The sequence below is a fragment of the Electrophorus electricus genome, chromosome 13 (assembly GCF_041902795.1).
Source record: "Electrophorus electricus isolate QZ-2024a chromosome 13, ASM4190279v1, whole genome shotgun sequence".
Classification (NCBI taxonomy): Eukaryota; Metazoa; Chordata; class Actinopteri; order Gymnotiformes; family Gymnotidae; genus Electrophorus; species Electrophorus electricus.
The window spans coordinates 5,499,095-5,526,959 of NC_137509.1; the positions used below are offsets into that span (position 1 = coordinate 5,499,095).

Genomic DNA, 27,865 nt, shown 5'->3' on the forward strand with positions numbered 1-27,865 from the left:
AGAGGCTGCAGCTAGTCCTAATGTTCTGGTGGCATGTGTAGGACTGTCCTGATGTCCTGGTGGCATGTGTAGGACTGTCCTGATGTTGTGGTGGCATGTGTAGGACTTTCCTGATGTTCTGGTGGCATGTGTAGGACTGTCCTGATGTCCTGGTGGCATGTGTAGGACTGTCCTGATGTCCTGGTGGTATGCGTAGGACTTTCCTGATGTTCTAGTGGCATGTGTAGGACTGTCCTGATGTCCTGGTGGCATGTGTAGGACTGTCCTGATGCTCTGGTGGCATGTGTAGGACTGTCCTGATGTTCTGGTGGCATGTGTAGGACTGACATTTTGGTGGTTCTCCCTCAACTCCCTGTGCTGTAAAACGAGCAGCATCAAGTCACCTCTGGATCTTAAAGTAAACAGAATGATACGAAAAATCTCACAATTTAAATTAAACCACAAAGCAACATGAGATATGTTTATAATGTATATACACAAAGGTTATGGTTACCGGTGGTGTTGATAAAATCTAGGCAGTTAAGTGAATGTATTTGGTTGATCTCATTCTCTGAGAGTGGTGTACTTTGATGTAGGCCCATGTCTCCTGAGAGCTCCAAACTATACTGAAAGGGCTAAGATTCCCCTGAAAACCTATTTAGTCATTTTTCATAAATACTGACACCTACTGGTAACAAAGAGATACTACACCAGCGCCATTAAAAAAATAAATAAATAAAAAATAAATAAATAAATAAATAAAAATTGACGCAGGCATTTATTTAACGGCCTTTACTTAAAAAACTGCTTTGCTAGTTCTCTCCACGTCGTTCCTTTTGAACAGGCATGACCAGAACTGACAGTCCTACCACAGTAATCATAGGCCCATGTCATTTAGATTTAGCATATTAGTAGCCTGTGCGTATAACACTGCCTTCTAAATTTAGCATCTATCCGCGATTATCATTTCTGATCATCTTATTATTCCGAACTGATCTGAGTTCCAGTGACTGTCGCATTCTTGTGGTCTCACTAATTCCATCACAGCATCCAGCTGTGACCAAAATTTGGGTGTGTCCCATGAGACCTGGTTATAATTGTCAGTAAGCAATGATATTTATTTCAACATAAGACCCATGAATTCACTTGGTCAGGACCCTTAGTGGCTCTTATGAAATTTTATAATGTCGACATGAAATTTTCCAGCCTGTGGGATTCCGTAATGCGCAGTCATGCGCAGCCGTGACTCACGGCGTTGACTGCACGATGTAATAAAAAGGGCGTGTTTGTTGTGCTCAAATCTCTTCCTATAGGATCTCTTAGCGTGTACCCTCGAAAGTCGGGCGATCTCTTATTGGTCACATTTTGCATCCGTCCACCACAACACGAGTCGTAATTATTGCGGCTGCGTTAAAGAGCGATTAATCTGTCATTGGTGAATATGGGTTTAGGATGAAATGGCCTTCTGACGCACAGATGTGCCCATTCGGATCCATTAAGACACATATAAAGCAACAGGCCTTTCCAAGAGACGTGAACCCTATACTTGTATGTTATTCGACCTCATATCCAGCCTCAGTAACGGGATTAGTCCTTGGGAATTAAAGGTTCGTGAAGACGCGCCGCAGAACTGCTGGAAGAAGGGTTATCTGGACCGGAATAGCGGTAAATCTTTCCTTTTGTGGATTATGTCATTAACAAGGCAGTGTTCATTGTCGCGCGATTTACCATCGAGCATCCCTTGCAAATGAATTTGAACGTAGCACAGAACCACGTTATATGCCACAGTACCTTTTTCCTCTGACATCTTTATAGTTATAAGCAGTAGCCGGCACTAGAATTAGGTAATAAAAGGCACCTCATGTTCCCCGATGCCCTTGAAAATAACAATGTCGCGGAGAGTGAAGCAACTGCGCAATATTGCTCTTGTCTCTTTCCTTAGCTGAATAGACGCCTGGCTCGGGGCAGTGTGCATCTAGATGTGTATGCATCAACCGCCTCTCTAGCCAGGACGAAGACAGCGCCGCATCCTTCTCTCTCGCTCGCCCCCCTAACGCGCCGGCAGCATGGGTAACCGGGGTATGGAGGACCTCATCCCGCTGGTCAACAGCCTGCAGGATGCATTCAGTAGCATCGGCCAAGCGTGCAACCTCGACCTGCCGCAGATCGCGGTTGTCGGAGGGCAGAGCGCCGGGAAAAGCTCCGTGTTGGAGAACTTCGTAGGAAAGTAAGCTAGGAAAGTCGAGTATACTGTTATTCAGTTATATCTTTGATAAGGCGATACCCGCGAGGACAGGAACGCGCGGGATGCTTTGCAATAGCGCAGGTTTCTCGTGCGTGATGCGCAGATTCGCCGACCTACAAATATACTTTACGTGAAAGTACTGCAAGCGGATATTGTGAAGGTCGTCGCATCCCCGCATCCACGATGTCTGTTCTGATGTCCACTGGCAGAATATTGTGGCGTGGTTTTTTTTTTTTTTGAACGCCTTCCATTGCATATCCTCGTATTAATTGATTATTATTATTATTATTATTATTATTATTATTATTATTATTATTATTATTAGCCTACTTCTATACTAACACAGTATAGGCAGTATTTAGGTTACATTTCCGTTGTCTCTGAACAGCTCCATTAGTGAGCAGATGTTTTGAAAAAAAAAAAAACTCACTCTTGTTTAATCTCATAAATAATACATTTAGCACTTAACAGATAAATAACACATCACATTATGCAACACGTAACAGAGCCACACAATCTCAGCTTAAAATCAACTCCAGCCCCTGAGTTAGAAATACCTTCCTTAAGACAAACCTCATAGGAATAGGTTTGGTATCTACAGCTCATCTGTTAGCATGCACAGATTGCCAGCCATCCTCCTGTCTTCATCAGTGGGCAGTTTCTGACCACAGGGACGCTGTTGGCCGGGTATTTTTGGTAACGGATCATTCTCAGCAGGGTGAAGAGGCTCTCACAATATGTGTATGACAACAGATGGACAACTGCATGCAGCCACACTGATAAAATGCATCTATGAAACCTGTAGGATAGGTGTTTCCAATCAAGCGGCTGGGGAGTGTGTTGCTCAGATTCTGCTACACTGTGCTAGTTTTCTGCCACCAGTATTCTGCAAGAACACTAGCATTTATAAACTATAAGCGGTATACTCTGGATACACTGGGTGAGAGTGGTGTTGCCTTTGTATCCTTTGATATTGAATGGGCACCTATAATTGACCTTTTCTTGGTATGTCATTATTATGGCAGTAACCCTTTACCCGCATGCCACTTAATGACTGCTAAGTTCTTTTTTCCTCTGAGCTAATTGCTTTGTGAGGGATCAATTTTCTGGGTCAGTTAAAAAAAAATACTAGTGCTACTCAAGTTCAGGTCACATAAACTCCAGCCCAATTTCCTTGTTAGTCCACTTTCACGCTTCCTTCTGCGGCTTCTGTTCTCATTGGGTACATTATTATTCAGGGATTCTAATTTGGTACATTATTATTCATAGATTTTCATTGGGTACATTATTATTCATGTAATCTCATTGGTTACATTATTATTCAGGGATTCTCACTGGGTATATTATTCAGTGATTCTCATTGGTTACATTATGATTAATAGGTTCTCATTGGGTACATTATTATTCAAGGTTTCTTATTGGGTACATTATTATTCAGGGATTCTTATAGGGTACATTATTTTTCAGGGATTTTCTGCCTCGTGGCTCTGGGATTGTCACTCGCAGGCCTCTAGTGCTGCAACTTATCAATGCTATCACAGGTGAGCACCCCTGCTTATATGAACACATGCACACACACACACACACACACACACACACACAAACATACGTAAATACAGATGTACATGCTTCCATGAAATGCATTTGTCATAATCCATTTCCTTTGCCCTATCAAATAAATGTATAGTCACTGCGAATTGGTCACCTCACACTAGAAGTACATTCACTTCATTTCACTACATTCACTTGCAGGGTAATTTTGTTCAGTGTTTAGACAGGGCACCTGTTATTTACAAGGTCCTGCAGATATGGATAGGTTAAACAATATCAGGCAGCAATTATCGCAGCCTGTGATTGGTTTACAGTGGCATTCAGTAATCAAATCAGAGAGACTCTTGCTCAGCTTCATTATGACACAACAGACAGGAAGTTTGCATGGTGACCTTTTTAGTGCATAATTGCTCATTTAAAGTAGATCCAGTTATTTAAAGCAATCAGTTTCCTTTTAACATTTAAATCAACTTATATAATTTCTTATGTGTTATAATATATGCATGCAGAAGTGTTCGTGAATAGTATAGCTTTTAAATTCAGTCTGTTTTCTGTATGCACCTGCAGAGTGGGGAGAATTTCTTCACTGCAAAGGAAAGAAATTCACAGATTTCGATGAGGTGCGCCAGGAGATTGAGGCGGAAACGGACCGTGTTACCGGAGCCAACAAGGGCATCTCCCCTGTCCCCATCAACCTGAGGGTGTATTCTCCACATGGTAGCGTCTAACCTCAACTTTGTACATTCACCCAGGTTGCATCTGCATGCAATATGCACTGAAGATTTCCTTTACTTACTATGGTGGATCTCTACAACAGTGACTTCCTTTGAAATGTGAAAACATTGGTCATTTAGAGTTATATAAAATTGAGGCATAAGAGGAGAGACATCTTGGAAGTTATGTAATGAAGAATCAAATCTGAAAATGCAGATAAGGGCAGACGCGCATTTTTGATTTCTGCCTCATTTCGTAACCAACTGCCCACAGCTGAAGATTCACAGAATTGTGTGCCAGTGTAAAAACACAGGCTCTTAGCTCTTCACCCACAATACAAGAACTGAAATGTAAATGCACTCACAGGGAATCAGATTTCCTCTCCTTTTCTGACTTTCTGATTCATTTTCTGAACAACAGTTATTAGTTTTGAGGACCTCTTTTGTAAATGCTCCCTTCTCCTCTAAAATGCTTGTGACCTGTGAAAATGATATTAAGGAAATGAGACTGCTAAATGCTTAACAGTGCAAAAAATGAATACTGACTGTAATAGATATTAGCTGTACTCTAGTAAACAAACCACACCAGTCAGTTGCTGTTAATATCTGTGCCCTTCTGCACGTTATGCTCAGTGTGCTGTCAGACCAGCTCCTTTGCCACTGAGCCATCTGTGTTGCAAAGATGTTCAACTCTAAAGAGTTCATGGAGGGCTCCTCCAGTGCCCTGATGACATGGCTAGAACATGACTTTGAGCAGAGGTGTTTCAAAATTACACAAAAATTCAAAGTGCAGCCTGCATTAATCAAAATTATCAAAATGTTAATAAGACTTAACGGTGCAGCATTTTGTCATTAGCCTTTTCAGGTAATATTTCACTCAAAAAGGCTAAAGGCCATGAAGGAAAGTTAGGAAGTACAAAGAAAAGTTATCAAGATCAACTGACACAAGCTCAGTTACATAATTTTAACTAACTTAATTTTAATATTATTAGTGACTTGAGCATTTTGGGGTTATAATTCTCAGCTGAATACTTAGAAAAGTGTACTTTTTTAGGCTTTTCAAGTGTTGGCTCCTCCTATGTTTTTTTCACTGTTTTGTTCGGTCACAATTGTCTTCACTAATTTTGGTTCCTGCGCTAGGTAAACCTCCTCTGTGATGCTGCCTTTTATGAGAAGCACTCAGAATGCAGTTGAATCAAACTGAAGTTAACTGAACTGAATCGAACCGACTCAGACCGAACTGAATCCTCTTTTCTGTGTGCAGTGTTGAACCTGACCCTGATTGACCTGCCCGGCATCACGAAGGTGCCGGTGGGCGACCAGCCTGCAGACATCGAGCAGCAGATCCGGGACATGATCATGCAGTTTATCACCAGGGAGAGCTGCCTCATCCTGGCCGTCACACCGGCCAACACTGACCTGGCCAACTCCGACGCCCTCAAGCTTGCCAAAGACGTGGACCCTCAGGGTGAGACCGCTAGGACGTCAGTGGTGGTCGAGAGTGATGTGAGCAGGGTCTGGTCAGCCGCTGGGTGGTTAGTAAAAAGCGCAGGCTTCTGAATCTGATTGAAGTTCAGATTTTGTTTAACTCTGCACCGTGTGACGTTTGGTCTTTTTTGAAACTGTCTCTCAAGCTCCAGTGGCTTGTTCTGTTTGACATTTATAAACCAAGGCAACGAAAACAGCTTTTCCTAACAAAAGGTTTTTTTTTAAAGGAACAAGAAGTGCTTTTTTCCATAAAATCTTCATGTTTTCCATTTAAACTTCATTTCGTCATTTGGAAATACATTGTTCTTAATGGTTGTAGCTGTGGTGTGTTACTTACTGACGAGATACGAAGACCCATGGTAGTCTGGGAATGAAGGATGAGACCTTTCTTTTCCACAGCGGTTATGGTGACAAAAGAGGTTATTTTACTATCCCAATATTGTAACCAATTATATGGCCAACAGTCTGGTCAACATTATAGTATTCAGCTTCAAAATAAAGGCAGAAAATTGTTACTCATTAATCCCGTCAAGACTGTAAACTGTACTGATGCGCAGCAGCTGTTCCAGTCTGACCTTGGGGTAGTTCTGCTGTAGGTCTAAGGACGATCGGCGTGATTACGAAGCTGGACCTGATGGACGAGGGAACTGATGCTCAAGATGTTCTGGAGAACAAGCTGCTCCCGCTGCGCAGGGGTGAGCCACAGACCGCTGCTCCCGATATTTATCTACCCAACTTTGTACCAATTTTCTTTCCTAACTCATTTGATCACTTTTGTTTTTGGTTTATTTAACGTTCAAAAAGTCTCTGCCCCTTACTCAAGTCTGCTTTTTTTTTTCTCTGTCTCTCTCACTCTCTTTTTCATTTTCTCTCTTGCCCTGTTGCACTCCCCACCTCTCAGGTTATATCGGAGTGGTGAACCGCAGTCAGAAGGATATTGAAGGAAAGAAGGACATCAAAGCTGCTTTGGCCGCAGAAAGAAAGTTCTTCCTGACCCATCCCAGCTACAGGCATCTGGCTGACAGCATGGGCACACCCCACCTGCAGAAAACCCTCAATCAGGTAACAGCCTGAGGGGACCATTCTCTGCCTGGGGACTTCCTCTAGAGTGTGAACAGGAAAGACACGGAACAGAAGAAATAACTCACACAGTTTTGGTTGTGTGTATTGTAACACATAAGGTAAAACAACATGTCTGCTGAATGATTTGAGAAAATAGTATTAGCTAATACATTTAGTCTGAAGATTTAATTTGAGACATCTAAGGAGATTTGTAGATGGTACTATTAAGACGGTATATATAAGTCAAGAATTAGGCTATAGCAGAGCACAGGAATTTTTAATATCGCTCTGTTATTTTCTAAGATATTATTGATATGTGTTGAATTCATTTGTAGTCAGAGTCAATTTAATTGTTGTGAAAAATAGACACACCATAAGTTACATATTTAGAAATTAAAATTAATGTTCCATTATTGCAACTTACAAGCAAACATTTATTTCTGCAACAGCAGAATAGTTTTGCTTATCCAGTATCTGTTTCTGTGTCTGCAGTCCCAATTAGCAAAGGAACCGAATCTCCTCTTTAGTTTCTCAACATTCCTGCTCTGCACTGACTCTCAGATGTGAGTGCTCAGTCAGTGGAGGGGCTGTCTCATAGAGCCTAGTCCCAGCCCAGATCCAACAGGCCCAGCTCAGCCCACATGCTGTTGTAGCTCAGGCAGGTGTGTCAGACTAGTGGCAGAACTACTGTAGATGTAGATCTCCGGGATAATGATGGACCCAAGCTTCTAGTTATTGTGGTGCCCTCATCCCATGGCAAACAGTATTTTTTGGAACACTGGTTAACTTCCACACTCTCTCCTGACGACTTCTCTGTGTCCATAGCAACTGACCAATCACATCCGGGACACACTGCCTGCATTTCGGAGCAAGCTGCAGTCTCAGGTCCTCGCCCTGGACAAGGAGGCGGAGGAATACCGTCACTTCCGGCCGGACGACCCGTCCCGCAAGACTAAGGCCCTCCTGCAGTCAGTTCAACACACAACACAACACAATATGACGCAACACAGCACAATAAAATGACATGACATGATACACCATAAATGTCCAACCAGCTACTGACACAACACAACACAAACATTTGCAATGACCTATATAAGAAAAACAGCACAAATTTACTTAGCACGTCCTAAAACAACAAAACACGCTCATCCATCCAGTGGGCCCCTACTCACACATTAAAACACAATACACACATCCAAGCTGGCTGACACAATGCAACAATCAGATTTCTCTAGGCATTAAAGTATTAAAAGACATTTTTCATCCTCACCGTTTCCAGTAATTAATACACCAACTTCATTCAAGTGGCTGGAATTTTATTGTTAAGGTCTTAGAAGAGGAGTGTGGGTGTGTGCATTTGTGTGTGCGCATGTGCGTGTGTGTCTCTGTGTGCCATTCAGGATGGTGCAGCAGTTTGCGGTGGACTTTGAGAAACGGATTGAGGGATCTGGTGATCAGGTGGACACTGTTGAGCTATCAGGAGGAGCCAAAATCAACCGCATTTTCCACGAACGCTTCCCTTTTGAGCTGGTTAAGGTAAGTGTGTGTGTTTGTGTGTGTGTGTGTGGGGGGGGCTTATCAAGCGTTTCATTCCACACTTCTATCAAGCTGTTTTGTGACAATGTCTATTTTAAAAAGCATGCTGGGTTTGGATATTTACTTCAGTAAAAAGTGTTAACATTCAGTGAAAGGTTTTATGATCAACACATACTTTATTCAGAAGTGTTATCATTCAGTGAGACATGTTATCATTCAGTAAGTCATGTTATCATTAAGTGAGAAGTGATTTCATTCAGAGAGACGTGTTATTATTCAGCGAGAACTAGTATCATCACTATAGTATGTTCATGTTTTATGCCTGGCAGTGTTGAAATGTTCTTTACTAGTACAACAAAGACTTCTTATGTAAAATAGTAGAAAGTGTCTAAATGTATACAGTGAGCAGACACTTTAATGGCAAGTGTAATGACTGCGTGTCTGTGTCCATCTGTGACCCATAGATGGAGTGTGATGACAAAGAAATGCGCCGGGAGATCAGCTATGCCATCAAAAACATACACGGCATCAGGTGATAACTCTATACACCACTATACATGGAATTAGCTGGTTATTCCGCTATACTCCACCATACACGGAATATGGGTTACTCCGCTACACTCCCACATACATGGAATTAGCCAGTTACTCCGTATACTCCACTATACATGGAATTAGCTGGTTACTCCGCTATACTCCACTATACATGGAATTAGCTGGTTACTCCGCTATACTCCACCATACACGGAATATGGGTTACTCCGCTATGCTCCCACATACATGGAATTAGCCAGTTACTCTGTATACTCCACTATACATGGAATTAGCTGGTTACTCCGCTATACTCCACTATACATGGGAATCAGCTGATTACTATTCTATACTCCACTACACACAGCAGCAAGTGATTGCTCCTCCATATTGCACAATACATGGCATTAGATGATTATTCCTGCTGTGTTAAGAAGGAGGGCATGTTAGTGAAATAGAGAGTGTAGTGACACAATACAAAACCTGCAAACCAAACCCGCAAAGCAATATTGACTTAGCTCTGACTGATAAGACTGAATTATGGTATTTAGTGTACCAGGTCTTTCAATGGGCTCTTGAATGAACTGGAAACTAGATAGCTGTCATAACTACTACTTGCAGTTCCAGGGTTGCACATGCATCTCTCAGCTGCATGTGATTATTTGAGGTCTGATTCACTGTTGCCTGTGATTGTTTGAGGTCTGATTCACTATTGCATGTGATTGTATGAGGTCTGATTCACTGTTGCGTGCGATTGTTTGAGGTCTGATTCACTGCTCCGTGCCTGTGTTCATGTCTCCAGGACAGGTCTGTTTACCCCTGACATGGCCTTCGAGGCCATTGTAAAGAAGCAGATTGTGAAACTGAAGGAGCCCTGCATTAAGTGCATTGACTTGGTCATTCAGGAGCTCATCAACACGGTCCGCCAGTGTGCCAATAAGGTAAAAATGACTCCTGCTTCTGTCACTACTCTTATAAGGGACAGTATTTCTTATCTTTGTAACCCCAACAAAGGTTTTTATTCAAAGCTATTAAAATTCTTTAAAAAAATTCTGCTTATTTTGAAAACGTTTTGAAATTCCTTTTTTGATCAAATTAGGAATTCTAAGGTAAGACAAAATGTTAGAAAAATATGTATTTAAAGCTATCTGTTAAGCATTTTAGAATGTACACGTTGGCCTCGGATAGGGCCAAGCCCCTCCAGATGCCACATGTCTGAATGCAGGAGACCCAGGTTATGAATCTGGTGGTGTGCGTGCAGCTTGTGGCAGTCTCCCAGTGGACTATACAGGTTGTGGCAGTCTGCCAGTGGACTGTACAGGTTGTGGCAGTCTCCCAGTGGGCTGTAACTAGAGTTATCTAGTTTGGCACTTCCCATTAATCCTAGCAGTTTAGTTGACAAATCAGTCTGCTGTCAACAATTCTTCTTTGCTGATGACATTTACAATAAAAAAAAATAGCCAGAAGCAATAGGACCTTTCATTGGCTCCTGACGTCATAATTATATTGTGAGTAACTGGTGAAGAGCTAATGTAAACAACAGATCACTTTCAATCTTATAATGGCTGAAAGCACGTCATTGTGTGGTTTCCAGTGACATAATAACCGGATGGTCATTCTGAAGTAATGAACAGTGATGTACTTATTACCGATGTCATATAATAGTGAAGTCTGTGTAGGTACCAGTGTGATCTAGATTAAGCCCATCACTTATTCATGTCATTAATATGAAACATTTACTAATTTAAATAGCCAGTAATGCAGTGTTACTATCAGAGTCATGTTCTAATGCGGTCGTAGCAGTCCATTTTCATTCCACTGGCTCTGTATTATAGTAAGCAAGCAAGCAAGCGCGTCATCGTATTTAGAAAATATGTTTACAATTACATAACAATTGCAACCACATATGTTAACCACATATGATTGGTGTTCATAGAGAAATCCTCTGTCGTACTTAAAGGTTTTACAGTAGGTGTACTTTTTATATAGCCAATTTACATTTACAGCATTTAGCTGTATAGCCAATTTATGTTTCTTTCTATCAAGTTAATATAAAGCACCTTGATTTAACTTCCTTAAAAGTCAGATTAATCTGGACTACAAATGAAACATTTTATTGGAATCCAATATTCCCTTAAAATAAATTCCCTGAAAATTCTTTATTTGTCAGCAGATATTTAAAAAGAAAGAAAAAGAGAAAAAAATGCTTTCAATTTGTATATCCACCTTTTGCAGCAATAACAGGAAAAACTAGTTTGTTGGTGGGTTTCTACCAGAGTTACACAGTTTTGGAGGGAATTTGTTGGGGTGGGATTCTGCCAGAGCCACACAGTTTGGGAGGGATTTTCATCTATTCCTCTGGGCAGATTCCCTCCAGGATGTTCAGGTTGGTTGGTTGGACTACTGAGCCAACAGTGTTCACGGGGATATCCAAACACTTCTCTAGAACTTCATCTCTGATTTCCCTAAAATTCTCTTTGGTTTTCCTTTTCACAGCTTTCCTTTATATTCACTCTGTGACCAATGGTACTTCAATGGCTCCATTATTTATATTTTCTTTTATCTTTTTTCAGGTCTTTTATCCAGAAAAAGTTAATCTTTTTAATGATCCACAGGTAGAGGCCAATCGTAGTCTGGCTGTTAGAGTGTTGTCCTTCATCTCTGGACATTGGGCACTTCCTTTGCACAGAACTTGAGTACAGCATTTTTTAGCTATTAATTTTTGTTACTAAATTTTTTTCATATAATCAATATCACTTTGATTTTATTTTGAGTTTTCTTTTTAAATAAATATAATAGCACAAAAAGTGTTATTTATAATTTAGATCGATATGATGACTTTTATGGAAGTAGAATACTTGAGCAAGACACTGTACATGGTGAATGCAAACCAGGCTACATTAAGCATCTGGAGCTTCTCGGCTGCTTCGACTCCTGCCTGAAATGACAAACAAACAGGCGTGTTCTCTGTCTGGTCTGATGCTTGGCTCATGTGTGTTCTCTGTCTGGTCTGATGCTTGGCTCATGTGTGTTCTCTGTCTGGTCTGATGCTTGGCTCATGTGTGTTCTCTGTCTGGTCTGATACTGGGCTCATGTGTGTTCTCTGTCTGGTCTGATACTGGGCTCATGTGTGTTCTCTGTCTGGTCTGATGCTTGGCTCATGTGTGTTCTCTGTCTGGTCTGATACTGGGCTCATGTGTGTTCTCTGTCTGGTCTGATGCTTGGCTCATGTGTGTTCTCTGTCTGGTCTGATACTGGGCTCATGTGTGTTCTCTGTCTGGTCTGATACTGGGCTCATGTGTGTTCTCTGTCTGGTCTGATACTGGACTCGTGTGTTCTCTGTCTGGTCGGATACTGGACTCATGTGTGTTCTCTGTCTGGTCTGATGCTTAGCTCATGTGTGTTCTCTGTCTGGTCTGATACTGGGCTCATGTGTGTTCTGTGTCTCCCTAGTTGGGTACATTCCCCATGCTGAGGGAGGAGACTGAGCGAATTGTCACCTCCCACATTCGAGAGCGGGAGAGTCGGGCGAAAGAGCAGGTAATGTCCACCTGTCCTACTGGATCCCAGTGCCAGTCCTGTCCTACTGGATCCCAGTGCCAGTCCTGCCATACACCTGCACACTGCTCCATTTGGAGGTTCACCCTGTTCCAGCAGGGCAGTGGTAGCTCAGTGGTTATGGTATTCGACTAGTAATCAGAAGATTGCCAATTCAAGCCATAGTGCTGCCAAGTGACCACTGTTGGGCCTCTGAGCAAGACCCTTAATCCTCAAATTATACTCATTCATAATAAAAGTGTCAGCTAAATGCTGTAAAAGTAAATGTTCCAAAGCCCAAGCAAACCTGTGGAGAACCCCACACATTACACGTCAGGGCCCTCAACAGCCATGAAGAGAACCTATGTTGCAAACACATACACACAAAAACATACCCTGGCAAACATTTATCTATCCTCATACTCACATACACTTTCAATTGATCACTTGTTCATGTCCTACAGTTATACATAAACATGGACACGGATGATGAGAAGTCCTGGGTGGTGGTTCACGGACGTTTCTTTCTTTACATATTACCTCAGGTTCTGCTGCTGATTGATGTCCAGCTGGCGTACATCAACACCAACCATGAGGATTTCATTGGCTTTGCCAAGTAGGTATCCTGTAAATATGATGGAGGCCTAGACCTGGCCTGAGCTCTAGTACAGCGAGTCACAGTGCAGAGGGGATCGTGGTCAGCGCTAATGCGTTTTTATCTGAAGCAAGCCTGACGTAGTCTTGCTTTACCTGGCACTCGGTCATCTCTGATCATATACTCTCTTCTTTCTCTGTTTGTGCCAATTTTCCTCTTTCTGTCTTTCTTTGTCAATGAAAGTGCCCAACAGCGGAGCAGCCAAGCAAACAAGACAAGTTCTGCAGGAAACCAAGTGAGCATTGTGTGTGTGTTTGTGTGTGTGTGTGTGTTTGTTTTGCACATATCGTCAGGCTCTTTTGTTGCTACTTTGCTTTTCTCAAATGAAAAGCCTGACTCCACCAGTCTGATTTATCTATTCAGTACCTGCTCATTTTATTTGAACTGGTTTGAGTTGTGCTGGTTTGAGTTGATGTGCTGTTAGATATATCTGAACTGATCTGAGTTCTGCACTGGTCAGTTTTGTCATGTCCAAAGTTCTGCTTCTGCTTTCGGTGCAGTCATTTTTCTCTTTTCATGAGCTCTTTTTTATGTCATCATGGCCAGTGTCTTCTTTCTCACCTTACCCCTCTCTGTGAGCGAGCATCCCCATGCATGCCTCCCTCATTTAAGAAGTGCTACCTTGTTTTCTGCTCTGACAGGACATCCAGGTAAGTAAGGACACCATCTGTTCACATCGGTTTTCTACACGTGGGCTAAGCCATTTTGTAAAAAATAGTTCAGGCCTATTAGCAAAGTTTTTAAAATCTACGATTCATAAAAAGTCTTAGGGTTAGTGTTAAAGACATATAGGAATCTGTTTAAAATGGCTCTATGTGCAGAAATCTGTGTAATTGACTGTCACAGATTCAGTTTTATTCATTCAATACAATTTCATTAAAATGGACATTTTACTTTGGATGTTGTATAGTTAGTTAATTTATGTTATGATAAAAAATCCATGGCATGTTTCAGGAATTGGAATTATTTCAGGTAAGTCTGTCTGAACAGTTTAATAAGTCATTCCCTCAGAAGCCTGCAGTGCTCAGCTCAGACTCGGGGCTAATTATCACCAGCTTCCAACCAGGTGGTGTTTTACTGAAATCACCTGTTCTGGTGTGCTGGCTTTAGATGGAGCAAGAAGCTTTGTGCTTCGTGTTAATCTACCAATTTCTATCTATCTATCTATCTATCTATCTATCTATCTATCTATCTAGCTAGCTAGCTAGCTAGCTAGCTAGCTAGCTATCTAGCTATCTATCTATCTATCTAGCTAGCTAGCTAGCTAGCTAGCTAGCTGAGTGTTACTTTCTCAGCCCACATCTCCACCTGCCTCTGGCAGAACTGTAAGAAATAAAGTGTGTTTAGTGTCCTGAAACACATGTCTAAGCACCACTTTCAGTGTAGTCTAGGGATCCGTTTCTTTTAGGTGGAAACTACGCTTGTCATACTGCATGTAACCTGGAATGCTTTGGACAGAGCCTCTTGACAGTAGCACACATATATGTATAAATACACAGATGCACAACAGATACACTTTTAAGGTGTTTGAGTGTTGATTTTAAAGTTTCTCTAGAGACCACGTTCACTGTTTGCTGTCTATTTTTGTCATGATCTGTGTTGCTTGTACAGGGACCACAATGCATCACTCACATGTCTCTGTACTAATATGTGAATGGCTGTTTTGAGAGTAACCAGGCAACAATCACTCTTTCACAAACACTACACTTTCTGGACTTGAATTCTTGCAGTGCTTAAAGATTTTTATTTAACCATGATCTTTCACAGTAAGCACTCTATACACACATAAATGGCTTGTTTTCCATGAGATGCCAATGGTGGATATCTAATTTTATGTTCTGTGCTACATGTGTTCCATGAGACTTGCCTAACATTTGACCTTTGACCTTTGATCAGGTTATTCGCAAGGGCTGGTTGACCATCAACAACATCAGCATAATGAAAGGTGGAGCCAAGGAGTACTGGTTCGTGCTGACGGCAGAAAGTTTGTCCTGGTTCAAGGATGACGAGGTGTGTCTCCGTGTGGGTCTCACTGCTGTGTCGCATGCATGCAGGACCCCAGTGCTGAAGTCCTGTGTGGTTCTGTGGCATGTTCCCATTTTTTCTTTTTTTTTTCATTTCAGTTTTCATTTTTCCAATTCCAGAGGCAGAACTCGAGCACGTTTATAATGAGCTGACGCGTTTGCTTGGAGCAGTGCATGTTATCGCAGCACCACTAGTGCAGCTCAGGCTTAGGTGCCTTTGTGCAAGGGAAGGACTCCCACAACCACCAGCTCAGGCTGGCCTTATGTACTTGTGAGTCACGGTGAGGATATACAGAGAAAGGAAAGGAGCCACGAGAGAGTCGTATGTGCTGCCTTCTTGCTGATTGCTGAATCCAGGGCTCCGTGTGGGACCGGCTGGTCCAGGTGTCTGTTTGTCCTTCCTGGTGGGTTGCTGTCTGTCTGCCTGTCTGTGCCTGCTGTACAGCCTCCCTGATGTCCTGCACAGCAAGTGTAGACAGGCAGACACACCACAACTGCTGCTCCAAGTCCACCTAGTCTGGTGTTCCCCACACAGTCTGTCTTCTGGCCCCTGCTGTCTCATTAGCCTCATCACCCAAATTGTGCACTGGGAAAAGAAACAAAAACAAATTGTGCACCACCATCAAGCCACTGAGACACAGCAGTAGCAAAAATGCACACACACACACACACACACACACACACACACACACACACACACACACACACACACACACACACACACAGAGAGAGTAACCTACTTCACTAATATTTAATGTACAATTATACCAGCATACATTGTGGCAGAAATTAAATAATATGTTCTCTGCCGTGTCCTGTAATTCTATATTATGACAGTGCAGCTAAAGCATTAGATGTTCAAAATGCAGCACTGACTGAAGAGTTCAGTGGACACTTCTCCCTGTAGTGGACACCTCTCCCTATAGTGGACACCTCTCCCTGTAGTGGACACCTCTCCCTGGAGTGGACACTTCTCCATGTAGTGGACACTTCTCCCTATAGTGGACACCTCTCCCTGGAGTGGACACTTCTCCATGTAGTGGACACTTCTCCCTATAGTGGACACTTCTCCCTGTAGTGGACACCTCTCCCTGGAGTGGACACTTCTCCATGTAGTGGACACTTCTCCCTATAGTGGACACTTCTCCTTGTAGTGGACACCTCTCCCTGGAGTGGACACTTCTCCTTGTAGTGGACACTTCTCCCTATAGTGGACACTTCTCCTTGTAGTGGACACTTCTCCCTATAGTGGACACTTCTCCCTGGAGTGGACACCTCTCCCTGTAGTCGACACTTCTCCCTATAGTGGACACTTCTCCCTGGAGTGGACACTTCTCCTTGTAGTGGACACTTCTCCCTATAGTGGACACTTCTCCTTGTAGTGGACACTTCTCCCTATAGTGGACACTTCTCCCTGGAGTGGACACTTCTCCCTATAGTGGACACTTCTCCCTGGAGTGGACACCTCTCCCTGTAGTGGACATTTCTCCCTATAGTGGACACTTCTCCCTGGAGTGGACACTTCTCCTTGTAGTGGACACTTCTCCCTATAGTGGACACTTCTCCCTGTAGCTTGCATTGACTGAATACTTTTTAAGAACAATTGCTTTGTTTTTCTCTTGATTCTTTTTGAATCTCTTTCTTTTCTCCGTCTTGCTTTCTCCTTGTCTTTTTCTCACTTCCTCTCTGTCTCTTCTCTCTTTACTGCTTTCTCTCTCTCTCTCTCTCTCTCTCTCTCTCTCTCTCTCTCTCTCTCTCTGTCTCTCTCTCTATCTTTCTCTCTCTCTCTCTCTCTCTCCCTCCTTGCTTTCTGATTCCAATTTATTTAGACTTGAAGCATTTGCTTGAGCTCTTGAGCTCACTGGAGCTGACACACACACACACACACACACACACACACACACACACACACACACACACACACACACACATACACACACACACACACACACACACACACACACACCAGTGAATGGTTTAAAGAGTTTGACCCATTCTGTTGTCAGTGATGATGATAAAAGATTGCTTTATTGGATGACTTTGTTAAATATTCTCTGAATCCAATTATATAATGCTCTCTTCATTTGGATTCTCTCATATTGCTGCTGACATACAGACATGCACACATGCTGACTAAAAAACATACCTGCTCTATATTTATTGTCAGCCATTCTGAGCTAACACACATTCTTGGCTCAGAAATCTATAGTTTTTTCCTTTTTTTTGCCTTATGTAAAATGCCGGCAGCCAATCAACTTGCTTTGAGCAAATCCTACACAGCCCTACAGTTTCCACATGTCACCTTTACCAATCTGTGAGCCCCACATGCTCTCAGAGAACGGCTATAAAATCCAGCTCATGCAGTCTAGTGTTTAACAACACTGATCTAAAGCCTGAGAAAAGATCCACTACTTCACTCACTGGACAGGATCTTAGTGACATTCACCATATTCATATTCACATGTGCACAAGCACTACACCACATTCACACTGTTCATATTCACAAGTGCATTAGCGCTACACCACATTCATATTCACACGCGCACTAGCACTACAACCACATTCACCATATTCATATTCACATGTGCACAAGCACTACACCACATTCATATTCACACGCGCACTAGCACTACAACTACATTCACCGCATTCATCCTCACATGTGAATGTGCACTACACCACAGTCACCATATTCATGTTCACACATGCACGAGCACTACACCACATTCATATTCACACATGCACAAGCACTACACCACATTCACTATATTCATATTCACACATGCACTAGCGCTACACCAGATTCACCATATTCATATTCACCCGTGCACTAGCGCTACACCACATTCACCACATTCATCCTCACACGTGAATGTGCACTACACCACATTCACCATATTCGTGTTCACACATGCACGAGCACTACACCACATTCATATTTACATGTGAACTAACACCAAGCAGCTGCCAGAATCATTATCTTAAAGGGGCACTTCATCACTGGCTAATGGAGGCTTGTTAATGTAAATAGCATGAGTCCACTATATTTGCTTCCTCACTAGCAATGGTAGCATTAGGTGAAGCGTTCCTTAAAATGGGAACATTCAGCCTCTCACACAGAATGGTACTGGACCCCTTTAACTGATCTTCACAAAGGAGGTTTTACATTTAATTTAATTTAAAACACAGGACAATATAAGGTCAGACAAGATAAGATAATAAGACTTTGCTAAAGGAAATTGCCAAAGCCAGTCCCTCTTCTATAATATTTGTGTTTGCCTAGCTGATGAGAGTTTATGTTGGCAGTCAAAAAAAAAAAAAAAACGGTGACCAAACTATTTTCCTTTAACTTTCATTTGTTCAAGGTGCCTAAATGATTGTGAAAGGGGCCAAGCTATACCATGACTTGATCATGGTTATAAAAATGTTTTATTTTATTTTTTAACTGTGATTATAATAGGTCACAGTCGCAGGGGAAATGGTGCACTCAACTCTTCCACCTACTCTGCTGTACAAAAATCCAGTCATGAACATGTCATACGGACCAGACACAAGCCGTATACTTGTTGAGCGGTCATAATAAAATGTAGCCTGGATGTGTCTGAAAACAGCTACAGACCGAGAAACTCAGCAGTGGTTCAATCCACAGAGTGTAGAAGTACAAGCGTCAGTTTAAGGATTAGTGAAACTCACTAAATATTTCTTCTTAGAGTTACTGGTCTAGAAGTGGCTGTTTGTTAAGGTTTCAGCACATTCCTGGGATGCTGAGGAGACTTTTTATTGCAATTATGAAAAGATTTAAGAATCATAGCTGGATCACTGTCATCACTTCAGCTTTTTGGTTTAGATTTTGCAGAACCTTGAAACAGGTTCCATGTTTTAAATGATTTAAATATTGTTTTTAATCAATAATTTGAACTTTAATGTAAGCAACCACTTTATATTTGTGTAAAATTATTTGATTATAATAATAGCTGAGCTGGAATTACTATATTTTATTTTGATGTTAGTAACTCAAACATAAAAATAAAATATGTTATGTTTTTACATAGTCAAGATATTTCAAGTAATCCATTCTTCGGATTTGGTTGTTCTTTGATGGCAATAAAATTGCAGGGTGTTTGAGCTGGCTGCAAAACAGTCTACACTCACTGACATTTGGAAAACCGCAGCATTCCAAAGGTTTTTTTCAACAGTTGATCAGTGCGAACCAGAGGGTATTCTTAGTCAGGGCCTCCTGTGTTTCATTTGGATACTTTACACTTTAAAAGCATTGTCATGGCACATTGTCAGATAATTCACACAAATTTAAATTAACTTTTAGTTAAGGATGTTAGCAGCTTACATTTTACATAATTTAATCTTTTGCTTAGTGGTGCTAAAGGTTTTCCACCAAAACGTTCAAATCAAATTCTGAGCGATGTGCGAGTGACCGGGTTGCTCAAAGCCTAAAGCGGTGTTGGATGTGTGAAAGGTAGTGTAGTACAGAAGAGAACTGTGAAAGTTTGACGTACAGTTTTGACACACCGAAGAGCCGGAATGAAAGCAGACAAGTCCTGTCGTTTACGCGGGCTGTGAGTCAGCGCCTGGCGGTTAGCGGCGTCGCATCCTCACCCAGTCTAACCAATGTGCAGACTACTGTACACTAGCATACCCATGAACAGGTAGTCTGAACACTGGGCAGACGGAGCAGGGGAACACCGCTGCCTCTTCTTCATCCTCTCCTCCTCCTCCTCCTCCTCCTCCTCCTCCTCCTCCTTTCAGGGAGCTGGAGACAGCGAGTAGTCCGTCGTTTTTTGGGCAGAGAGCAGAGCTGCAGTTTCCGTTTCTCAGCATTCGACGCATCGGTTTGTTTGTTTGTTTGTTTGTTTGTTTACCCTGCCCCAGGTTTGTTGGTTTTCTTCCCCTAGTCCTGTCAGTGTCCTGCACCAGCACTGTCCACCCTTGACGTGGCACATTCGCTCGGACGAGTGCGGGGGATGCGGGGCGTTCATGGGATAGGGGAAAAAAAAAGAAAAGAGAAAAAGAGGGAGAGTGGGAGTGAGCAAGAGAAAAGGGAGGAGCTGCACCTCCTCGTATGGCATGGACGTGTAGCGGTTCCACCAAGTTGCCAGACACAGAGTGCTCTGCAGGACTCTGTGGTGGTTATCGTTCTGCCGTCCCCAGACACCGCTGCCCTCTTGGGATCCCTCTCCCTGTGTCAGCTTAGCGGAGTCACTCCCGGCTTTCCCCATCGGACCTTGGCTCTCACACTCTGACTGTGCTCTCTCTCTCTCTCTCTCTCTCTCTCTCTCTCTCTCTCTCTCCTGCTGCTGTTAAGTACTACCAGATGTTTAGACTTTAATGCCAAGCTGTCATTTAATCTTTCTCTCCTCACTCTGTTGCTCTCTGCCTCTCCTTCTCTCTCACCTCACTCTCTCTTTCCGTCTCATTCTCTTCTTCTCTCACTCTGTCTTTTTCCCTCTCTCCCTCTCTTTCTCCCTCACTCTCTCTCCCCAAGAAAAACTTGGGGCAGGAAGTGGGGCCCTCTCAGGAGGGGGAGGGGGCACATTTAAGAAATAAATCAAGAGGAAAGTGGAGAATATTTGGCTTAAACTTGGGTAAAACTACAAATCTTGAAACAATCCTACCATATATTGTTAAAGTGTCCAATATCACAATGTCACCACAACAGCCTTTACTTTGACCTAGGTTGTTGTCATTGGTGTATGCAGTTAGAAGTCCCTCATCTCATTTCTGTGAACCATATATATTACTCCCTATTCTCTACAGTACAGTAAGCTAACACAGTAAAATCTGGATGCTTTAGCACATAGACACCACAAGCCCCCAACACCACCACACACACACACACGCGCGCGCACACACACACACGCACACACACGCATGTGCTCAGAGGGGAAACAATGGTGTTCCTTAACCACAGCGTGTTTTAATGTCTTCCACATGTGTTATTTCTCTCTCTCATTCTCATTCTTTCCCTTCTCTGACTTTGATCTTTCATACCTCCCCTGCACTCCCCTGTACTCCTTCTGCTCCTCCTATAACACTTTATGTCTCTTTCTTTTAAAGATTCCCTCTTTCTGTGTTTTCATACCTCCAGGCCTCTGCGCTAATCACTTTTATTCACTTTGTTCACTCCTGTCATGGCTGGAACTGCCATGCAGCTCTTGCTCTGCAGGTCCAGAGTTTCGTCCCAGTGATGTGATGTAGCTGGGTGGGAATGTCCTGAATGCACATCAGAGCGTGCTGGCTGGAACAGCGGGGCCCCTCTGGAGCCGTGGAGGGCCCGGGGCCAGCACCGTTTGCTCATTCCCTTGCTCAGACACTTCATATTGACTCATCGGTTAATTGCGAGGTTATTAGCTGTGTTAGAGCAGGGAAATCACCCAAGTGGGCAGGGTTAGAGCTGTTCAGGAACAAAGTGGCACCTCCGTGCTGTGGACACTAGATTTTGAGCTCAGAGACTGTAGCAGGGTGTAATGTGGAGTTTCTGCTGCACTCTCCACAGGAGTCACTTTCTTCTGAAAGGCTCAGATCAATAGGCTGGAACCTCACTCGACAAAACGTACCAGGCCGAACATAACTTGTTAGTGGGTGAATTGGCACGTTGTCCTTAAAGGCCATTGCTGACATCTTTGCTGGATGCTTTGGTTTTAATCCGCAGGAGAAGGAGAAGAAGTACATGCTGCCTTTGGACAACCTGAAGGTCAGGGATGTGGAGAAGGGCTTCATGTCCAGCAAGCACATGTTTGCCATTTTCAACACAGAGCAACGGTAGGCCCGTCACCCTCTGACACTCGTCCGAGTTAAAACGCCGGTGTTTGGAAAATGGATTAACCACATTTCAGTAACCATGTCAGCAATGGTGAGAGGATTACTTTTAAAATGCGTTTAAAATATATTACTTTGATTACATTTAAATCACATTTAAAGGCACGTTTTATGCATTCTGTTTTCTGTTTTACTTTGTAGTGAAATACATTTTAATAAATCGATAAATAAATGAAGGCTTCCTTGGTAACTGTTGGTAACCTTGCGCCATGATTAATGACTTTAGCTTTTACATCCTGTTAGCATTTTGGGCTAACAGTTCCTGCTGATCAGTCTGCTCTGCCTCTCAGGAATGTCTTCAAGGACAATCGCTTCCTGGAACTGGCGTGCAACACCCAGGAGGAGGTGGACAGCTGGAGAGCTTCTCTGCTAAGAGCTGGCGTGTACCCCGAGAAATCTTCGGTCAGCACGGGCTAAAATTCATAGGACAGATGCAGTTCTGTGCTCTCCCCACAGTGGATGAAGGAGTGTAATATGTTAAGTTTAACTCTAGCAGAAAAACGCAAAATTCGACACATCACTGAACATGGGGTAGAACATGGCTACATCTGATTTCACTAAGTGTATTTCATTTTTTGTTAAGAGGAGAGCTCATTATGGAAATAAAGTGATGTTGTGGAAGGTTTCTACACTAAGCTATGAGTGTGGTAGCAAATGTTGACTGGCTGTACTATGGTTTTCAGTTGTTTTTTTTTAACCCTATATGATAAACTACATTTTATGCATCATTAGTGGGGCCCTGTTCTTTGTTATCTCACCCTCATAACCCCCTCCCCCACTTCTCTTGGAATCTCCCTTCCTCTCTTTCTTCAGGTGGAGAGTGAGAGTTCTGGCGCCTCTGAGAATTTCTCTATGGACCCCCAGTTGGAGAGGAAGGTGGAGACCATTCGTAACCTGGTGGAGTCCTACATGGCCATTGTCAACAAGTGCATCCGCGACCTGATGCCCAAGACCATCATGCACCTGATGATCATTAATGTGAGGTTCATCCCTACAGTGGGTTAGGCACAGATGGGGAACTCCTCTCCTACAGAGCCATCACCCTAGACAGCTTAGCATAGCCCTTTCCTAACACACCGGATTACTTTCCTTCATGAACTAACCATTACTCCTAATTATAATGTTACTTCTGCTACTACTGTGACCACTGGTACTAGTTATCTTTAATGACACCACTATTACTAATAATATATAGCATTTACATAGCACCTTTTAATATAATGGGTCTCAAACCTAATGGAATCTGGTGTTTTTTTACAGCTGGAAAAACATTAGCTCACCATGCCCAGTGTAAAGGGGTTGAAGTATTTATTGCCAGCACTTAATATGGTGCAAAATAATGAATGCTGGTTTCTTTTTATGTGTTAGGCCACATCATAAAAAGGCTCCTGGTACAGCAATGAGGAAACTGTGTTGCCTGCTCTTCCTCAGGTGAAGGACTTCATCAACGCTGAGCTGCTGGCGCAGCTATACTCCGCCGGCGACCAGAACGCGCTGATGGATGAGTCCCAGGAGCAGGTGCAGCGCCGCGAAGAAGTGCTGCGTACACACCACGCCCTGAAGGAGGCGCTAGCCATCATTGGGGACATCTCCACCTCCACCATCACCACTCCTCTGCCCCCGCCCGTGGACAGCTCCTGGCTGCAGACTGGCCAGGGGGGCGGGCGCAGGTGAACGCGCCGATCATGTTCATGTTTGGACCTTTGATCTCCAGTCTCTCCATGTCATGGTGTACCAGAGGTACCGGTAATCAACACCTGTGACAAAAACTAATTATGGATGTGGTTATTGCTGTTAGAGCTGGATTTGGTCAGCCTGTCACTGTCTGTGGCATCATCCAAGTCCTGACCTTCGCAGCTCTTCCAGTGCTCTGTGTGTTCTGGTTAAGGCTTCAGGCTTAGACATGCCTCCCGTACCCTCCTGCCCAGGTCTCCTCCGCCCAGCCCCACTGCTCCACGCCGGATGTCTGCAGGGCAGAGGCCTGCTGGTCGAGGGGCCCCTCCGCCTCCATCACGCCCGGGGCCTCTGGGACCCTTCAACAGCAGCGGCGACAGCCCCCAGGTGCCCAACCGCCCCAACCGGGCTCCCCCTAGTGTTCCCAGGTGAGCTCTTACCTGAGGCTCAGGTATGTAGTGTTGACCAGGCTTTATAGCCCACAGTGGGAGATGGTTAACTGGGAGATGTTTAATGGAGTATGAGCTGAATGCTTACTGCTGATTTGATCTTAGTTCTAAGATCTCTAACAGATAATAAAAACAATTCTCAACAAGCTGATTGGCACTACTAATTACTATTTACATATGCATTTGCATATTCATTTGTCTCATTAGTATTACTTGAACTAGCCTTCCAAAATGATGATAAAGAGCTGGAGAAATTCAGCAAAATAGCTGCCACATTGGATCTTATTTCTTGTCAGAGGCAATGTTTTAAGATGAGCTGAGATGATGTATTAGATAAGAAGTGTTGGATACATGCTGTGATAGGTAGCATAATCAGAATCACTTTGTTTGGAATTTGTGTTAGTATGTGCGCACCTCATATACCAGTTGGACCAGACAAGCACACAGACTATTACACACATTCAAGAGAAAGTAAGACATTAAACACAGAGAGAGAGAAGGAGAAAAGAGTATACAATAAGAAGGGTAAAGAGAATAAGTTTAAATGAGTCAAGGGTACATGAGTCAAGTGTGTTGAATATTTGAGTGTTAGATTATGAGCAGAATCTGAAGAAACATAACTGTCTATTATTTACAGAACATTACAGTTATGTGACTGTAATTGTAGTTTTTGCAGTATATTACAGATTTATGTGGACATTGTACAGTTTGCATTGGGCTACAGGGGACCCAGTAAGAGAGGTTAGTGAGGTTTTGGTTAAGTACAGAGTGTCCACTCTGGATAATGAGTGATACTGCTCAGGCCTTGATGGTGAATTAAATAATGGAGCAGCTCACTCTGACAGTACTGGAGAGGTCAGGCACAGCCTCCAGCCTGTGTGCTTCAGCCTGTCACCGAGACAACAATGCAGCATCACATACGCTGCTGCAAGAGTTGGACAGTCTTTTAGAAGCGTCAGTTCCAGAAGATTTAAGTGTGCTGGTTGGTTGACTACTGAGATGTTGAACACCTTTCAGAAGCATCCAGGTGAAAGAAAGACACTTGAAGCAGAGGAAGGAAATTAGCAGCCGATTCTCTGTTTTGTGACTACCAACCCTTTGTGATTACTCGCCCACATCTCCTCAAGAATTCAGTCTTTCCTAGAGCAGTTCTTGCAAGAGAAATCTGAGTAGGCAGTAGTGTGCTCAGTGAGTCTGAGTGAATAAGTGTGTGTATGTGTGTGTGTGTGTGTGTGTGCGCGTACTGGATAGAAGTACTGGATAGAATAGAGCTGCTCAATAATTTAACACACATAGGAAGTAGTTGAATTCAAACAACAAACTTCATCTTCCCTACACTGTAAACAAACATCTACAAGCCAGTTTATTTGTGACAAAAAGCAAACCATGTTTTGTAGCTAGAAAAATCTCGAAAGAAATCAAAAGTTGTCAGAATAACTTCCTAAAATGCTCAAATACAGTATATTGGTAAAATGACCATGTTTACAAAGGTTCACGCCTGTTGTATATGAAACAGATCAGACGTTAGATTCTACATTGATCTTTTATGTACTTTTGATGGTGCTGAGGGCAGTCATTATGGGAGTGAATATAAGCACTATATGGCTAGAATTTGCAGACCAAAACACCAACTAGAATGAGCTGAACTCTTATGGGACTCGGTTCCATTTGGTTCTATGGGATGAAATGTAACCCTGGAGAATGGTGCTACTGGTGTAACTGGTTACGCCATGGTGTTACTGTCTTCCCTTTCCTCTGCTCCGGGTCTGTCTTTCTTCTGCTCTTCATATGCATTTCAAATCTGTGTATTAACCAGCTGATCATCTGTAGGACGGTCCAGGGACGACAGCAGCAAGCTTTAAAAGTAGCTTCAAGAAGAAAGGTTACGATACAAATGTTACGATAGCGGTAGCAGCGATGTTGTTCGAGGAAATCCAATCCAAGTTTGTTAAATGTGCAGAATGAGGAAATTGCATTTGGCTGGGCTGCTCATTTCTTTACTAATGTACGTGCTAGCCTGTTTCTACAAAACCTTTTGTACTTCAGCTGACTGTTCTGTCTCACTAATTCTCTCCTGTTTCTCTCGCCCCCGTCACCCTCCCCGCCATCCGTCTTTAATGCCCTTCCTGTTGACATGCTTCTTCTTCCTCCTCATTGGTCCGCCTCAGCCGCAGACCTCCGCCCTCTCCCACCAGGCAGGTCCCTCCTTAAGCCACCCGGCAGGACCGCTCCCCTCGGACCAGGCACCCACATCGTTTCCCCGGCCCTAACGCCCGGCGCCTCCCCTCGCCTCCTCTCCCGCATGGCCCACTCTTTATCTCCCCACTGCTCTTCCCAGAGCTCTACCGGTCCTGCTTTGACCCGGTGCATTCATGTGCGTGTTCCCTGCTGCAGTGTGCTAGTGTCCGTGTTTTTAGCCGTGCTCGTTCCGTGTCGTGTCTCTGCGCCTGTGATCCGGATGCGCTGGGCCAGGGCCCGAGCCGGCTGCCAGCCAGGCTCCGAGCACCGAGCCTCCTGTTGGGCTGAAATCCTCAGCACCCGTGCTGGGCTCACCAGCCTCCAGTTAGGCACTGAGGCTGCTTGTAGTGCATGTTTTGTTTGTGAGCGTGTGTGTTTTGTAGGTAGGTGTGTGTGTGTGTGTGTGTGTGTGTGTGTGTGTGTGTGTGTGTGAGAGAGAGAGAGAGAATAAGTGTGTTATAAATGTAAGTCGCGTTGGAGAAAAAGCATCAGCTAAATGCTGTAATGTAATGTAATGAGTGAAATGAGTGATTCTAAGTGACAATGTTTGAACAAATTTGAAAATGATAAAGAATACAATTACGATTTGTGTGCGCATGTGTTTGTGTAAGTGTACATGAGGGTGTGTGTGTGTGTTTGTGTGTGTGTGTGTTTGTGTGTGTGGGGGTGTTCTGTATGCTGACTTGTGGTGTGCACGCCCTGTTTGATGGCATGTTTGTTTTGCCAGTGTGTTTACTTAGTGTGCTTTTTATTTTATTTTTTTGCTTCCAAGATCACCATGACTACTGCTGATGCTGAAACGTGAAACCCTTAGCTTACCTAGTTGTGATTCTGTGTATGTGCGTGTGTTGTTGTAGAAGCCCTGCCCGAAGGCAGGCTGAGGAGAGAAACCTGGCCCACAGTTACTGCCTCGTCGTCATGCACTCTGTGCCACTGTACACATTAGCTCACAACCCACACATGCCCCACAGCTCCAGGAAACCTTCTACAATAAGATCCCTACAGCTTCATAAAATACAGTATCTTCAGTGTAATACAGTAACTGTGCAACGTGGCATATACGAGCCATAAATGTGTTTAGATTAAAAACTAATCATTTTAATTAGACACTGGATAGTTCATCAATTCAGAATGGATTGTCATCGAGTTGTTAGAATGGATTTTTGTGAAGGGAGTGAATGTTATTTTTCTTCTGATGCCCTTTAACAAAGCTGTTTGAATATATTCAGTTCTTCACCTTGTCTCAATTTTAAATATATTCACGTATTTTTCAAATTCCTGTTCCTAAATCTGCTTTTACCCCATGATGGCTACCTAGACCTTCATTCCATATGATGCATACCCAT

General features: G+C 43.2%; 1 protein-coding gene across 2 annotated transcripts; it reads left to right on the top strand.

Annotated features, from left to right (window-relative positions):
* Positions 1–1,336: 1,336 nt before the first annotated feature.
* dnm3b (dynamin 3b) lies at positions 1,337–27,745 on the top strand. Of its 2 annotated transcripts, XM_027033002.3 has the most exons (21): positions 1,338–1,644; positions 1,922–2,206; positions 3,692–3,765; positions 4,343–4,492; positions 5,753–5,956; positions 6,573–6,671; positions 6,878–7,038; positions 7,864–8,006; positions 8,442–8,577; positions 9,042–9,109; positions 9,911–10,049; positions 12,562–12,648; positions 13,191–13,261; positions 13,484–13,535; positions 15,197–15,310; positions 21,992–22,101; positions 22,449–22,560; positions 22,972–23,136; positions 23,590–23,828; positions 24,087–24,260; positions 26,450–27,745. In XM_027033002.3, exons 2-21 carry the CDS (start codon positions 2,046–2,048, stop codon positions 26,490–26,492), a joined length of 2,502 nt encoding a protein of 833 aa, XP_026888803.2. In that variant the 5' UTR covers positions 1,338–1,644; positions 1,922–2,045; the 3' UTR covers positions 26,493–27,745. The 2 variants fall into 2 exon arrangements, 1 of the variants encoding a protein (XP_026888803.2); XR_014115774.1 differs by lacking the exon at positions 26,450–27,745 and having other exon boundaries at positions 1,337–1,644; positions 23,590–23,898; positions 24,087–24,225.
* The last annotated feature ends 120 nt before the right edge of the window (positions 27,746–27,865 follow it).